General features: G+C 41.1%; 1 protein-coding gene across 3 annotated transcripts in view; it reads right to left on the bottom strand.

Moving 5' to 3' along the window:
- Window positions 1–16,832, bottom strand: part of BLM (BLM RecQ like helicase) — an 87,038-nt gene that overhangs the window by 17,607 nt on the left and 52,599 nt on the right. For all 3 annotated transcript variants that reach the window (XM_070478316.1, XM_070478317.1, XM_020905791.2), the window contains 4 exons: window positions 16,073–16,179; window positions 14,410–14,570; window positions 6,624–6,819; window positions 3,319–3,509 (listed from right to left, as the gene is read on the bottom strand). In XM_070478316.1, coding sequence (XP_070334417.1) covers window positions 3,319–3,509; window positions 6,624–6,819; window positions 14,410–14,570; window positions 16,073–16,179 — 655 coding nt within the window. The remainder of the gene's footprint in view (window positions 1–3,318; window positions 3,510–6,623; window positions 6,820–14,409; window positions 14,571–16,072; window positions 16,180–16,832) is intronic.

The raw sequence follows: 16,832 nt of genomic DNA, 5'->3' as shown, positions 1-16,832 counted from the left end.
TTCATCCTACACTAAGACCTGGTAGTGATTCTGAGGCTCTATCTGGCATTGTCACGAGTGCCCCCATTGCTCTCTCCAACCTGACTCCTGACTTAATTCTTGGTGACTTAGTGCACAGAAATGATTCTCCCTCATCTTGGCCTTGGGCAACGTGATCTCCTGTGCTCTGGTGACCCCATCCTCCACAAATGTCAGCCACTTCAGCCGCTCACTCTAATGGTCACATCCACTACCTTAGTCTTACCAATACCAGCAACCCTCTGTTCTCTGACCATCACCTCCTCTCAAACTCAGGCCAGCTAGTATGCTGACTACAACAATCCACTGGGACTGCCTAGCCATTGATCCACCTCCTTAGATGTTCTCTAAGTACTAAGGTATTCAGTTGATATCCCAGAGCCAATCTCTCTCTCTCTCGTTTAATTATAACACCACCTTTCACACAACACCTTCAACTCCCTTGCCCTTATGTCTCCTAGTTTGACAAACACATTACATCCCATTCTCCACCTCTTCATGCCTCTATCTTTGTAGCTACACCTGGCTGGAGAAACTGTGCTGTTTTCACTTTCAATTTCATGGCATCACTGACTCGATAGACATGAGTTTGAGCAAGCTCCAGGAGTTGGTGATGGATAGGGAAGCCAGGTGTGCTGCAGTCCACGGGGTCGTAAAGAGTCGGACACGACTACTGAATTGAACTGACTTTCACTTTCAACACAGGGCCACAGACATCAAGTGCTCCCTTTGGTGATCATGACATGTGTGTGGTCTATCCTTCCTCCATTCTCTTAGAACAGGAGTCAGCAAGTTATGGCCTTTGCGCTATACACCTGCTTTTGTAAATAAAATTTTATCAAAAAGGACCATGGAAAATTGATGTATTTATTGTGTTTTACGTCCCCTTTTGGGCTAAAACGGCAGAGTTGAGTAGTTGGGAGAGACTGCCCACAAAGCCTGGAATGTTTACTCTCTGGCCCTTTAAGATAAGTCTGTGGACCTGATTTCACACTCTTGTTTCCTGCATTCACCTTGTTTCCTACTTTGCTGAGAAAACTGAATCGATGGGAAGAAAGCTTTCGCAAACTCCCTCTACTACATCTGTCTCCAGCGCTTCTCCCACATTTTCTCTTCTTCCTTCCTGTTGTTATAGATGAACTATCCAGGCTCCTGTCTGAGCCCATCTTGGTACCCTAGACAAGCTCCCAGCCCTCCTCGCTAACCCAGCAACCCTGCTTCAGCACACCTTCCTGTCCTCACACATCAGTTTCCATCCTCTGTAGGTACGTTCCTTTCAGCACACAACTACAGCACTTCTGTCTTTTCCTGACTCCAGCTCCCCTGTCAGCTACTGTTTCTCTGTTCATCCCTGAAACAAAACGAAGGAATTTTCCATAAGCACACTGCCTCCAGCTTTGCCGCTCTCCACTGAAACTGGTCACGTCCAGGTCCCATATTTCTCGGGGCTATGTTCATGGGGACGGCTTGGTCCTTATGATACGGGGCTTGGCAGCAGTGCGTGACCTGGTAGCATTCCCTTTTCTCTGAAGCTCTTCCACACTTAGTTGCCTTGCTCTTCTTCCAACCTCACTTTCTCTCTTTCCCGGTCTCCTTTCCTAACTCTTCCTCTTCTCCTCAGGCTCTTGAAGTACCAAGGCTCAGTCTTTTTCTTCTCTTCCATGCAAATGGAAACCACTGAAGATTTCGTCTGCTTTCATGACTTTCAATTCAACCCCCAGGCCAACCACTCCCAGTTACAGTATCACCAGTTTCCTTTCAGAATTCCTCAATCTAAGATAACAGTATCTAACTCACCTTGCCCCAGGCCGAACTCCTGATCTTCCCTGCCAGTAGGTCTCCTCTGATGAGGGTTGCTCCACTAGGCCAATCTCTCCGTTCTCCAGATAATGCTCTGGCTGGTTGTTACCTTTCCCCTGACTAACTCTTAACCCCCGACAGGCTTGTGAGTTCCCTTGCTATCTCTCAAACATACAGGCACATCCCCACCTCAGGGTCTTTCGTCTTGGCTTCTGCCAAGAATACCCATATTTGAGAGCTGCTCAGCTAAACTCCCTTCAAGTTTTTGCTGAGGTCTCATCTGTAATAGGACTTCCTAGGGCCACTGCCTCCTGAATTCCATTTATCATTGCTGACTCTCTACGCTGCTGTACTTTTCACCAAGGCTCTTCCTTCTTCAAAAGACCCTGATGCTGGGAAAGATGGAGGGCAGGAGGAGAAGGGGGCAACAGAGGATGAGATGGTTGGATGGCACCATCAACTCAATGGACATGAGTTTGAGCAAACTGCAGGAGATGAAGGACAGGGAAGCTTGGCATGCTGCAGTTCATGGGGTCTCAAAGAGTCGGACATGACTGAGCAACTGAACAGCAACAATTTCCCTCTTCACATGTACTTATAACATATATTGTCTTTATTCAGCCTTCCTCAGGTTGAAAGTGAGCTCCACAAGAGTAGGGATCTTCATATGCTGTTCGGTGATATACCCCAAACTCCTAGAACAGTGTCTATCACAGAGCAGGCACTCAACAAATATTTGTTGAAGGAGTGAACAGATTAGTCACATCTACATAGTGAGTGGAGATGGCCAGGAATCCAGAGAGACAGAGTAAACTGCCCTCTGCTCAGCTAGTGCTGCCTATCTGTAACTGGATTTATAACAAGGCATCACAACAATATGAATACAAACATGTCTGTCTCTCCTGTCTGTGAATCCCTAGCACCTTGCACAGACCTTTCAAGTAATATATAAAACAAGAAAATGCTCCATAAACTGTGAAGCAGAGAAGACAAGGATTGAATTTAACCACCTCCCAAGGTTATTTTTAAGAGAGATGATAGCAAACTCATCTCGAAGCAATTGCCATTATTCTTTATAGTTTTTTTAAACCAATTTACACAGTAATCTAATTGATCTGAATTCAAACACATAAGTATACTAGTTATAACCCTTTTGAGATGGGATGTTTAAATGTAATTACAATCGAATGGAAGTTATTCTAGCATCTTTTTGGAAATTTATAGATTAATGACATTTCTAAAATATCCTATAATCACTGAAACAGGTACAGTATATACTTTTTAAACAGGCTTCGAATTCTAAGGGTATGTCACAGAATTATTATCAAAATGTTTCTTTTTCCAATTAACATGGGGAGGAAGCCACTGTTCCCTTGTTAAACTCCTTAGGGCTGACCTTATTGCAATCTAACTTATATCTAACTTTTCTAAATTAAGAGAAGAAAAAAAAAATCTTGGTAATTTCCTTATTATAAAGAATTTAAAACTTGCTTATTTTACCTTTGTTTTACAGCAGTTATCACATGAAACATCTGGGTATTTCTTACAAAAATGAGGATTAAATTCATTTTCACCAAAGTAAGCCAAAAGCTGTATTCTCCTACATTCTGTTATATTTTCACAGTAATGTACCATGCTATACAAATTATTGAAGTGGGTCTCTCGTGTATGACGGTTTCCATCTTTTTCCACTAAAAGAGATGAAGAACATAGTAAAACATACTTATTAAAATAGAAAAATTGAATATACCACAGACTTATGTAAAATAGGTTCCTATAATTCTAAATATTTATATTATAAATAACTGAATGTTTATGTTCATCTCCAAGATTCATCTCAAGAGAAGACTCTTAAAAGTTCCTTGGACAGCAAGATCAAACCAGTCAGTCCTAAAGGAAATCAACCCTGAATATTCATTGGAAAGACTGATGCCAAAGCGAAGCTCCAATACTTTGGCCACCTGATGCGAAGAAGTGATTCACTGGAAAACACCCTGATGCTGGGCAAGACTGAAGGCAGGAGAAGGGAATGACAGAGGATGAGATAGTTGGATGGCATCACTGATTTACTGGACATGAGTTTAAGCAAACTCTGGGAGATGGTGAAGGACAGGGAACCCGGGCATGCTGCAGTCCACGGGGTTGCAAAGAGTCAAACATGACTGAGGGAATGAACAACCACCACCAAGAATTTAGTCTTACAGGAATAAACACAGGTTGTCAGGAGTAGCGGAAAACATTCTGAAAACGACAACTATCTGAACTATATTTACTACATTTATCAAGACAAGTATGAACTAAACCTAGCATCCAGAATGAGCAGAGACTGGGGCGTGGCATTGGGCCATGCATCTTCTGGAGTATTTGGGATCAAAGTGGTGAAGCCACTGGCTCTGAAACTGTGTGTGAAGGACCTCCTGGGCCAGGGTGGGTGCTGCAATGAATGCACAGGGCTGCTGGTCGGTACTTTAAATTTAAGGGAAACACAGCAACACCTAACATCTGTTGAACTTCACATACACAACTAGTTTGGGGTAGTTCACAATGAACTTGTTGTTTAGTCACTAAGTCGTGTCCAACTCTTGTGACCCTACAGACTGTAGTATGTCAGGCTCCTCCGTCCATGGATTTCCCAGGCAAGAATACTGGAGTGGGTTGCCATTGCCTTCTCCAGAGGATCTTTCTGACCCAGAGATTGAACCTGCCTCTCCTACGTTGGTACCTGGGTTCTTTACCACTAAGCCACCAGGGAAGCTCTCAGGTTGTGCTACTTTCCTTTTAATAACATTGTTACTGTTTTTTATTTAAATTAAATTCTTTTTGTTTTCCTAGCCACGCCAGGCAGCATGTGGGATCTTCGTTCCCTGACCAGGGATTGAACTCTCACCTCCTGCATTGGAAGCGTAGAGTCTTAACTACTGGACCACCAAGGAAGTCCCTCTAAATAACATTGTGAAACTGAAGTTCTGGCAGTTGCTATCATGAACACAATTACCTCCAAAAAAATCAACCTGAAACAGGAAATGAGGGTGGTAGCATCCATTCTGATTCTAAGGTTTGAGAACAACATGTACATAGTTTTCATTCATAAGCAACTGTGGTTTGTTAAAAAGGAAATAAAAAAATTTTTTTGCTTTATGAGTATTATTTTTTTCAGACGGCTTCTAAGTATTTAGGGTTTACTTACTAAATTATTTGGACCTAACTTAATATAGGATCTTTTCAAAAACACACTAAGTTAAAAGTTTCATTTTTTCACCGAGAATGATCTTGGTATAGTGCAAAGGAGGTGGATCTTGGATTCAGATAAACCTGGATTCCACCAGGGCTCTGCCACTTATCTAGCTCTGTATTTCGAGGAAACTCTTCTGTAAAATGAGCAGAGTAAGAGTAGTGTCTTTTAGGGGTCTTGTGAACATTAAGTGATGTACATAAAGCATTCAAGACAGTGGTATATAGTAAGTAAGTGCTAAGGAAACATTATCATCACTATGACTACCCTCCCTGCTACCGCTGCTGCTGCTGTTGGAAGTAAGTTACAAAACCTTTCTGAAGTTCACTTTTCTCTTGGGACTAACTCTATCTCTAAAGTCGGTGGTTGGGAATTCCCTGGCAGTCCAATGGTTAGGACCCTGCCCTTGCTACTGGTTATGAGCAAAACAGGTCAACATTATTTGGCACAGAGCTTGGTAAGTGTCATTTCACACACTCAGTTTTCTTTGCCGGAGTTCCTTCAAAAGTAGTCTCAAAACAGGCAAGTTTACTTATTTATCTATTAAAAGGGGACTGGTTCAATAAACAAGGAGTACGATTCTATAGAATTCTATATAGTCAAGCTATGTGTACTAGTTGGAGTCATAGTTACACCCTAGTGTTGACTAGAAAAAAAATCTGGTCAATATACATATGTATTAAAAAAAAGCACATTTATATAATAACTATAGAGTGGGCTTCCCTGGTGGTTCAGAGGGTAAGGCGTCTGCCTGCAATATGGGAAACCCAGGTTCGATTCCTGAGTCGGGAAGATCCCCCAGAGAAGGAAATGGCAACCTACTCCAGAACCCTTGACTGGAAATCCCATGGACAGAGGAGCCTGGTAGGCTACAGTCCACAGGGTCTCACAAAGAGTCAGACATGACTAAACGACTTCACTTTCTTTCACTATAAGTAGAGTATAACCTTTAAATCACTATGTTGTACACCTGAATAACTCAACAATACTTCGGGTGGGGGTGGGGGAGAAACACGCATAATATAATAGCATTTACACTGTGAAATACCTGAATTTGGGAACGTAAATATCAAACATAAGTTATTGCCTAAAACGTAAAGCAATTACACCCCAATTTTAAAAAAATTATTAAAAATAAAAAGATACTGGTTAACTCCAGTGGGGAAGTCAAGAGATGGGATATGAGAGGGCTCTATAGGGGGTTTATTTCCTAACCTGGATGGGGGAACATGATAGCTCATTAGTTTTTCCATTTTACCTTTCTGCATGTTTGAAATATACATTTATATACAAGGATCCAGACAGAAAATGGGCCCGGAATGATACAAAGGAAATTAGTAACTGGAGTTATTTCTTAGGATTGGACTGTATACAAGGACTGGTTTGGAAATTTTCATCTTCAACAGGTTGAACAACATCTTTATCATAAAGATGACCTAAAATAAAACTTCCATATCTATGTAAGCGCCTCTATTTTAAGGATCACTGGATCAAAAGCACCATGACTGCAGGGGTGGACGAGAGTCATGGGACTGAGTGGGACAGCACAGGTCCCCCAGGGAGCTCAGCTTACTCAGGATAAGCCTCTTTAGCCGGGTCACGTCGTGGTAGGTGTAGAAGAGTATGCAGTGAGAGATCTCCCCGTCTCTTCCGGCTCGGCCAGACTCTTGGTAGTAACCCTCCACAGACTTTGGGAGGGAGGCGTGGATCACAAAGCGCACATCTGGTTTGTCAATGCCCATTCCAAAGGCAATTGTCGCACAGATTACCTGATGTAAAAGCAAAAGCCAGTGAGGTTCTTAATGCATCTGAAGGAACATTTTAATAATAGATGCTTTGAAAAGCTTCATCCTCTATTTTACTTAATTTTTTAAAAAGTAATTTTGTTATTCATTTTTGGCTGCCCTGGGTCTTCATGGCTGGGCTTCGGCTTTTTCTAGTTGCCGCTCTTGGGCTCTAGAATGCGGGCTCAGTAGTTATGGCACACGGGCTTGGCTGCCCCATAGAATCTTCCCAGATCAGGGATCAAACCCATGTCCCTCACATTGGCAGGTGGATTCTTAAACACTGGACCACCAGGGAAGTCTTCCTCTCTTTTACTTTGAAATGTACTCTATACAATATTCTAATAACTTGGTTTCATTACTGAGTGTGACTAATTAGAGATTTTCGTGTTGTCAATTTGCAACCCTGTTCAGACCCAAGAAGGCAGGGAGAAACTTGGTATGGCAGGCCCTTGCTTGCGTGACTACCACGGGAGCCAAGGTCCTCTCGATGTGTTGCCACTATTTGCACTCTCATTTTTTTGACGTGGATGTAGAAGAGTGGTGCTCACACGGCCATGATATCCATAATGCCCTGATAACCGTGTTGCTCTGAAGCTCTGGGTGTTCCCAGCGCTGTTGCTGTTGGGGTCACTGCAGCTAATTTTTCCAATGGCTCAGGAACAGTGGTGTTCTCACCTGCTCCAGGGCTTACTAACCGTTTTTCCAGCTGATCACACACCGGTTCCTTTTATTCATCAGCTGGTTTCAGAATCAAAATTTGTGAATTTTTTTATTGAAACTCAGATGAGCAAAAAGCATGAGAGCTGTTTATATTAGAAAAGAAAACAAGACTAGAGACTGTGGATCTTGGCCTATGCAAGTTACTCAGTGGAAGCAAAGTGGCACTTAAATTTCAGAAGCCTGATAAATCAGTTTTTAGTAAAAAATCATCTTCAAGCCTATCTGTTTCAGTGGCAAATTGAGGACTTATAACCTAGCCGAAGACCCTGTATCTCCAGGCAAAATTACCATACACAAATAAAGCTGCAAGTCTTTTTTTAGGACCTAGAAAGATGAATTGCTACTTCAAGAAGAGTATTTCAAAAAACAACTGGATGATGTAGCAGCCAGGCTGAGGCTAATGACGTGATTTCAGTCACTGTTAGTACCAGACCCAGGAACTGCACAGCACGGAGCACATGGATGGCAGATAGAGCGCTCATCCACAATGGGAACACCGACGGCCTGTACTTTAGGTTATCCATCCAATGAAATTTACGGCCCTGTGATCAAAGGTGAATCTCCCTGGAAAGGGAAGGTCTACCGCAGCCTCGAGAGGTGGGAGAGCAGGTGGAGAGGCTGGAGCGAGCTGTGCCAGCCCACAGGTCTCCAGGAAGCCCGGGTGCACCTCCCAGGGTCTGCTGAGCACAGCCCTTCCAGGGAGCCCGCAGGCTCACGAGGTGACAGTGACACCAACTCCTCCTGAGCCTCTCTACTTCTTCTAACTGGGAACACGGGCTTTGCTGAACTGATAATTCCTTCTTTATATCTGTGTGGCTTTCAAAATTTCAGGGAACCATCATTTCTTCGTGAAGAAAACCAACCAAGTTTTATTCTATCCCACAAATCTAATAAGATCAAGGCTGCCCAGTTGATTATTAAACCTTGACTGTGAGGATTAGCTGCTCTGAGGCAGAAACAATTAGATTAAAAAAACTGAATTAATTGATCAAAGTGTTTTATATATAAAAATATGCATATTGTAGAATATACTATATATAAAGGGGCTTCTCAGGTAGTGCAGTAGTAAAGAATCTGCCTGCAATGCTGGAGACGCAGGTTATATCCCTAGGTTGGGAAGATCCCCTGGAGTAGGAAATGACAAGCCACTTCAGTATTCTTGGCTAGAAAATTCCATGGACAGAGAAGCCTGGCAGGCTACAGTCCATGGGGTCACAAAGACTTGGAAATGACTGAGCAATTGAGCATGTACATATATATAAAGAATTAAAGAAATTAAACAAATGGACTTGTTTCTTTTTTCTTATCAGTTTTCTATCCGATTTTTTTATGGTTGAGATTACACACTTGAATCACATTTTTTCCTGCATTCATCTATCGTTAACATTCCAACATTTTCATACCATTAAAAAATTCTTCATAAACCATTTTTAATGGCAGGAATGTACTGCAATATAACCAATCATGGTCTCAGAACATTTATTATTAAAAATAACACTAAAGTAAATTCCACACCTGTTTCAGATTTGAGTACAGTCCATCATACTGTTTTCCAGAAAGGATCTCAGGACTACTATAGGAAATTGCCTCTCACAACACTGTTCCTGCCAGTTAATAAAAGTTTGCTAATTCGGAAGGTAAAAATCTGTTTTAAATGTTAATTCGATTATTAGTAAAGTTGCACTTAAACTAAATTTGTATTTAGCCCTCTGTAGTTTCTTCCTTTCCAATAGTCTCCTGATAGCCTCAGGTAATTGACTATTTGAGACTCTTTTATCACATTTTTACAAGGTCTTCATTATGTTTTATTTTTGAAGATATAATTCCCAGTTTGCTGTTGCCTTTTGGTTTTATTTATAGATACAGAACTGTTTAGTTGTTTAGGTTTTCAATCATTAAGAGCAGTTACTACCTGTACGGTTTAAGTTTAGGTTCCCTTCCACATTTAAAAATATCAGTACTTGTATTTGCCTGTAATTTTTTTTTTCTGCCATGTGGTATGTGGAATCTTTGTTCTTGGACTAGAGATTGAACCCATGCTCCCTGCTTTGGAAGTGTGGAGTCTCAACATGAACAGCAAGGGAAGTCCCTACCTGTAATTAATTTTGATATGAGGACTCAGAATAATTCTCCCCATCAGGTAACCAGTGCCACAAGTTGAATAAACTTCCCTTCCCAATTGTGCTGTGACTCATGTCGTGTCTGACTCTTTGTGACCCCATGGATTATAGCCCGCCAGGCCTCTGTCCATGGAATTCTACAGGTGAGAATACTGGAGTGAGTTGCCATTTCCTTCTCCAGGGACTTCCCAATTAATTTTAAATTTTAATCAATGTATTTATTGTTGGCTGTCCTGGGTCTGTGCTGCTGTGCGGGCTTTTCTTTAACTGTGGAGTGGAGAGCTACTCTCTAGTTGCGGTGCACAGGCTTCTCATTGTGGTGACTTCTCTCGTTGCAGAGCATGGGCTCTAGGGCATGCAGGCTTCAGTAGCTGCAGCACATGAGCTCAGAAGCTGTGATGCACTGGCTGAGCTGCTCTGTGGCATGTGCAGTCTTCCCAGACCACCCATGTCTTCTGCACTGGCAGGCGGATTCTTTACCACTGAGCCGACAGGGAAGCTCCCCAATTAATTTTAAATACCTTTCTTATCATATACGGTTTTTACATGTTTCTAGTCTATTTTTGGATTTCTGTTTCATTGATCTATAACATATTGCAAAGGTAGTGTTCATGCGTTATCATTTTCTTGCCAAATTCTTTTGGTTATTTTCACTTGAATGTTCATCCAGGCAAACTTTCAAAAAAGTTCATCAAAGGAAACAAAAACAGTGCAATTTTGATTAGCTAAGTATTAATTTGGAAAGAATATCATCTATAGTTATGTCAGTGAAGAAAAACCAGTATTTTCTGAACTTCTAAATATCTGAAAAAGCCATTCTATTGTTTTCAACATAAATAACAATAAGCTGAGCATGAAACCCCTCAGTCCCAGCCTTCTAGACATAGTATGTTTCTGTTTTTTTAATTTAGTGACACTGCCTCAGGCAAGTCTGTTTCTCATTCTTTATAGAGTAACCTATTTTTTTATCTTAACGAATACAGTTTCTTCAGTTCAGTTGCTCAGTTGTGGCAAACTCTTTGCGACCCCATGAACCACAGCACGCTAGGCCTCCCTGTCCATCAACAATTCCCGGAGTCCACCAAAACTGATGTCCTTTGAGTCGGTGATGCCATCCAACCATCTCATCCTGTCGTCCCCTTCTCCTCCTGCCCTTAATCTTTCCCAGCATCAGGTCTTTTCAAATGAGTCAGCTCTTCGCATCAGGTGGCCAAAGTATTGGAGTTTCAGCTTCAACATCAATTCTTCCAATGAACACCCAGGACTGATTTCCTTTAGGATGGACTGGTTGGATCTCCTTGCAGTCCAAGGGACTCTCAAGAGTGTTCTCCAACACCACAGTTCAAAAGCATCAATTCTTCAGCACTCAGCTTTCTTTACAGTCCAACTCTCACATCCATACTTTTATAATCTGAAAAGCATATATCATTTTCTTCCAGTAATGTAAATGGAGAAGGAAATGGCAACCCACTCCAGTACTCTTGCCTAGAGAATCCCATGGACAAAGGAGCCTGGTGGGCTACAGTCCATGGGGTCGCAAAGAGTCGGACACGACTGAGCGACTAACACACACACACACACACACACACACACACACACACATCCATACATTACTGGAAAAACCATAGCCTTGACTAGACGGACCTTTGTTGACAAAGTAATGTCTCTGCTTTTTAATATGCTATCTAGGTTGGTCACAACTTTCCTCCAAGGAGTAAGCGTCTTTTAATTTCATGGCAGCAATCACCATCTGCAGCGATTTTGGAGACTCAAAAAATAAAGTCAGCCACTGTTTCCCCATCTATTTGCCATGAAGTGACAGGACCGGATGCCATGATCTTAGTTTTCTGAATGTTGAGCTTTAAGCCAACTTTTTCACTCTCCTCTTTCACTTTCATCAAGAGGCTTTTTAGTTCTTCACTTTCTGCCATAAGGCTGGTGTCATCTGCATATCTGAAGTTATTCATATTTCTCCCGGCAATCTTGATTCCAGCTTGGGCTTCTTCCAACCCAGCGTTTCTCATGATGTACTCTGCATATAGTTAAATAAACAGGGTGACAACATACAGCCTTGACGTACACCCTTTCCTATTTGGAACCAGTCTGTTGTTCCATGTCCAGTTCTAACTGTTGCTTCCTGACCTGCATACAGGTTTCTCAAGAGGCAGGTCAGGTGGTCTGGTATTCCCATCTCTTTCAGAATTTTCCACAGTTTACTGTGATCCACACAGTCAAAGGCTTTGGCATAGTTAATAAAGCAGATGTTTTTCTGGAACTCTCTTGCTTTTTCGATGATCCAGTGAACGTTGGCAATTTGATCTCTGGTTCCTCTGCCTTTTCTAAAACCAGCTTGAACATCTGGAAGTTCACGGTTCACGTATTGCTGAAGCCTGGCTTGGAGAATTTTGAGCATTACTTTGCTAGCGTGTGAGATGAGTGCAATTGTGCGGTAGTTTGAGCATTCTTTGGGATTGGAATGAAAACTGACCTTTTCCAGTCTTGTGGCCACTGCTGAGTTTTCCAAATTTGCTGATATATTGAGTACAGGACTTTAACAGCATCATCTTTTAGGATTTGAAATAGCTCAACTGGAATTCCATCACCTCCACTAGCTTTGTTTGTAGTGATGTTTCCTAAGGCCCACAATTTCTTACAACTTTGTAAATCAAACAAATATTCTGAACTATGTCTACATCTAAGTTTTTCCCCAGTGATTCTGAGATGACTCTTAGTTTCTTATTTATTTATAATACATTTGACTATTCTATCAATCTCAACTCTCCCAATTTCATTCTTGGGTATACTTATTATTTTTAGGCTGAACATTACTCCCTGTTGCTAAACATTTTTCTGTTTGGCAAAATAACCCCAATTTTTTTGTTTTATATTCCTTCAATTTTCATGTTTTTTTTCCCCTTTACACTCTCAAGTTATTCACTACATCATTGATTCAAATGTCTGCATTGAATTGAACCATGCGTCTCTTGACATATAATTCTATTTGTTTTGTTTTTTCTTGCATTTTGTTTGCATATATGGAATTTTAATTTTTCCCTTCATGTCAGCCTTTTCATATCATCTTCTTATGGTAAACTGTTCCTAGTTCATACAAGTCTTTTTAAATCTTCCTAAGTATATTAAGTTGATATCCTCTAAGTCTTCCTTTTATTTTCCCTCAGAAAATAATTTCAAAAGTTATTTTCTTTCTGAATCTTCAGAGTAATGATTTCTTTTCTTATGAACTGAAAATTTCATGGGCTCCAAAAAAAAAAGTTTAGTCATTCTCGGATTCATCCTGTGTCTAGAGGGGTCTATCCAAGGGACAGTGTGGGGTGCCTAGAGTGTTCTCGGCTTCTTTCTTGATCCACGTGGGTGACAAATCTGTCAGAAGCAGATGCTCAGCATCACTAGTTATTAGGGGATGCAAATAAAATCACAATGAGATACCACTTTACACCCACCAGGATGGATATAGTAAAAAAAAAAAGGACAATAATTAGTGTTGGTGAGGTGGAGGCATTGGAACCTCATACATTGCTGGAATGTATAACTTTATAACTGCTTTGGAAAACAGAGAGTTTCTTAAAGAGTTAAACAATGAATTTCCATATGACTAAGCAATCCTACTTCTAGGTATTTACTTATTTATAAATAAATTAATTAATTATTTACTTTCGGCTGTGCTAGGCCTGTTGCTGTGCTCGGGTGTTCTCTAGTTGTGGCGAGCAGGGGCTCGCCTTCGTTGTGGTGCTTGGGCTACTCACTGTGGTTGTAGGGCCCAGGTTTAGGCTCGAGGGCTTCAGGAGATGCAGTCTGCGGGCCCCAGAGCACAGGCTCAGTAGTTGTGGTGCCTGGGCTTAGCTGCTCCGAGGCATGTGTACTCTTCCCAGACCAGGGATGGAGCCTGTGTCCCCTGACTGGCAGGTGGATTGCTATCCATTGTACCATCAGGGAAGTCCCTCCACTCCTAGGTATTTACCCAACAGAACTGAACATATGTTTACACAAAAACTTGCACAGAAGCATTATTCACAAGAGTTACACAGTGGATACAACCCAGATGTCTTCCAACTGATGAATAGATAACAAATGTAGTATCTCATACAATGGAATGTTATCTAGACACAAAAAGGAGTCAAGTACTGATACATACTACAATGTGGATAAATCTCGAAAACATGCGAAGTAAGACAAATCTGTCACAGAAGAATGCATACTGTATGATTCTATTTGTATGAAATGTCCAGGATAGGAAACTCTACAGAGACAGATTAATAGTAGTTAATAGATTAGTGAACTGGGGGTTGGGGGTGTGGGGAGCAATGGCTAGTGGATATGTGGTTTCTTTCTGGGATGATGGAATGTTCTGGAATTAGACAGTGGTAATGGTTGCACAACTTTGTGAATATACTAAAAACCACTGACTTGTAAACTTTGGGAGGGAGAATTTTATGGTATGTGAATTACATCCCAATAAATTTTTTTTTTTTATTTAAGAAAGAAAAAGCAACTTTAGATGTCTCAAAGATCGCCTTTTAAATCCGCCTTATTTTGATGCTTACTACCCTTAAGGACGAAGGAACCTGGCAGACTACAGTCCATGGGGTCGCAAAGAGTCGGACATGACTGAGCGACTTCACTTTCACTTTCACCTTTAAGGTAAAAACAATTTTCCATCCAAGGTGGCTTATATACTGTAAAATATTGTTTCCTTTATGTTAAGAGATGTTACCTGGCAGCCATCCTGATTAATCCACTTGTGCTGTACTTCATCTCTGGCGGAGTCACTGAGGCCGGCGTGATAAGCCAGGGCAGCAAGGCCATCCTTCTGTAATGTTTCAGCCATTGTGTCACATTCTCGCCTGGAGAGGCAGTAAATTATCCCTGAGTCATCTGCCAAGAAACCAAAACAGTCTTGTGAAATGAGGACATGTAACATAAACAACGAGGTAACTTACATGGTGTTCTTAGAACTGTCTGAACTGTGAAGAGACCTTCAGTTTTCTGACAGCTGAGGAGAGTCACACAGGTAGAATAAATCAAGCAACAACACGCGCTGCAAAGACAAGATTTGACTCGCAGTCCTGTTCCCCCAAATGCACTGAGGCAGCCTGGCTCTGTTTCTCACTGGCTATACACGAGGAAGGCACTCCTACACAGACTTTGTAGAAAGCATACAGTAATATGTATCAAGAGCCTTAGAAATTCTCCTTCCTTTTGACTCAGTTTCCTTCTGGGAAACAAATCAAAGAAATAAAGTGACCCAAGGACTTATTTAAGAAGTTTTGTTTACAATTTTTGGCCGCATTGTGCAGCAAGCAGGATCTTAGTTCCCCAACCAGGGATTGAACCCTGGCCCCCTGCAGGTGGAAGTGCAGACTCTTAACCACTGGACCACCAGGGAAGGCTCTATAGTTTTTAAGATTAAAAAAAAATTTTAAGGGCCCACATAGGACATAATTAAGAAAGAAAATTATAAGCAACCATTCAGTGTTTTCTAAGTTTTTTAAAAAGACATGAGAACATGTTTAAGATTTAAGAGGTAAAGGGGAGCAAACACTGTATATACAGTGGGCTAATGGAGAGAAAAACACACAAACATTACCGGAAGGAAATAAGCCACAATGGTAAGAGTGCCTTAACTTGTCCCATGATAAGGTTTGTCTTTTGATTCTTTCTTTCCTTCCTTTCTAAATTCTCTTCACTATATTTACTGCCATTTGTATGCATGTTATTTTTAAAAATTGGAAAATAAAAGGCAGTAAAGAAAAAGACACCTCTCTGTGGAAGAGCCAAAGATACAGATACACACACAAGGCTATTTATATTAGCTCCCTGGGTGGTGGGTGGTGGGGGGTGGGATGGAAAAGGAAATTACTTTTTCCTTGACCTATCTCTGTATTGTTTGATTTACTGAAACAAATGTGTATACTAATTTTAAATAATAAAATAGAGATGTTTAACAACAACAACAACAAATGCTCCATGGAAAAGTAGCTAAGAGGTTACATGGAAAGCTACCATGAATTTCAGAATCTCATTTTAGTTAACAGGACTCAAAGGCAGACACACCTGGGAGAAGGCACTAGAACAGAGCTGCATAATTCACACACTGTTAGCAGTCAGAAGAAAAGACTGGAACCACGAATAATACAGGTGTGTAGGAGGGGGTATTTAATATGCTTTTTATTAGGGGTTATTGCCAGCAAGCCAAATGAGATTTTCTAATTTTCAGAACTGAGAGAGCTGCAATATTCTGCGCTATAAACAGTAAGTTAGTGCTACCATGATGAGAAAAGAAATGCTTAATACGTGATTTTATATATTCAACTGCGGTACTAAAAAGACATTTATTTATCATTTCTAGACATAATTCATCACAAGGCTGTACTCACATGGGTGATGCTTTCTGATCCATTCTAAGCAATCAAATGCCACCTTTTTAGGTTTTTTGGGTAACACGTAGTATTTTAGATTGTGTCTGTTGAAGCTCATGCTAAACCTAAAAGAAGTCAGAAACATAAAATTTCACTATTATGAGAAAATACAGGTTTAGCCACCTTCAAAAACTGAACGCTGATTGGGCTTCCCTGGTGGCTCAGTGGTAAAGAATCTACCTGCAAATGCAGGAAACACGGGTGTGATCCCTGGTCCAGAAGATCCCACATGCTTCGGAGAGACCAAGCCTGTGCGCCACAGCTACTGAGCCTATGCTCCAGGGCCTGGAACCTGCAACTACTGACGCTCAAGCGCCCTAGAACCCGAGCTCCACGAGAAGCCACTGCAATGAGAAGCCCATATACCACAACTAGAGAGTTGCCCCCACTCCCCAAAACTAGAGAAAAGTTCTCACAGCAACAAAGACCCAGCACAGCCAAAATAAGTAAATGAACAAAATTATAAAAAAAATTAAGCACTGGTTTTCTATAATGCAAACCTAATCATCAAGTTGTCTTAAAGTGAATATAACTACTGGCAACTTACATAAAACACAGCTGGAAGTTAGGTTAAAGATTAAGAATGGTGATAAGGAGGGTATGTCTACGGTTCTCGATGACAATCAGAAGGATGGCAAAAGAAAAAAATATGCAGAAAAGACAGGAGCCCAGTTTCCAAAAACAAGGTAGATTAAAAGCAGAGATGGTTAAAACATTA

This window comes from Odocoileus virginianus, chromosome 16 (assembly GCF_023699985.2).
Source record: "Odocoileus virginianus isolate 20LAN1187 ecotype Illinois chromosome 16, Ovbor_1.2, whole genome shotgun sequence".
NCBI lineage: Eukaryota > Metazoa > Chordata > Mammalia > Artiodactyla > Cervidae > Odocoileus > Odocoileus virginianus.
Note: the sequence above shows the minus strand (reverse complement) of the source record. Positions and strands in the feature narration are given on the sequence as shown.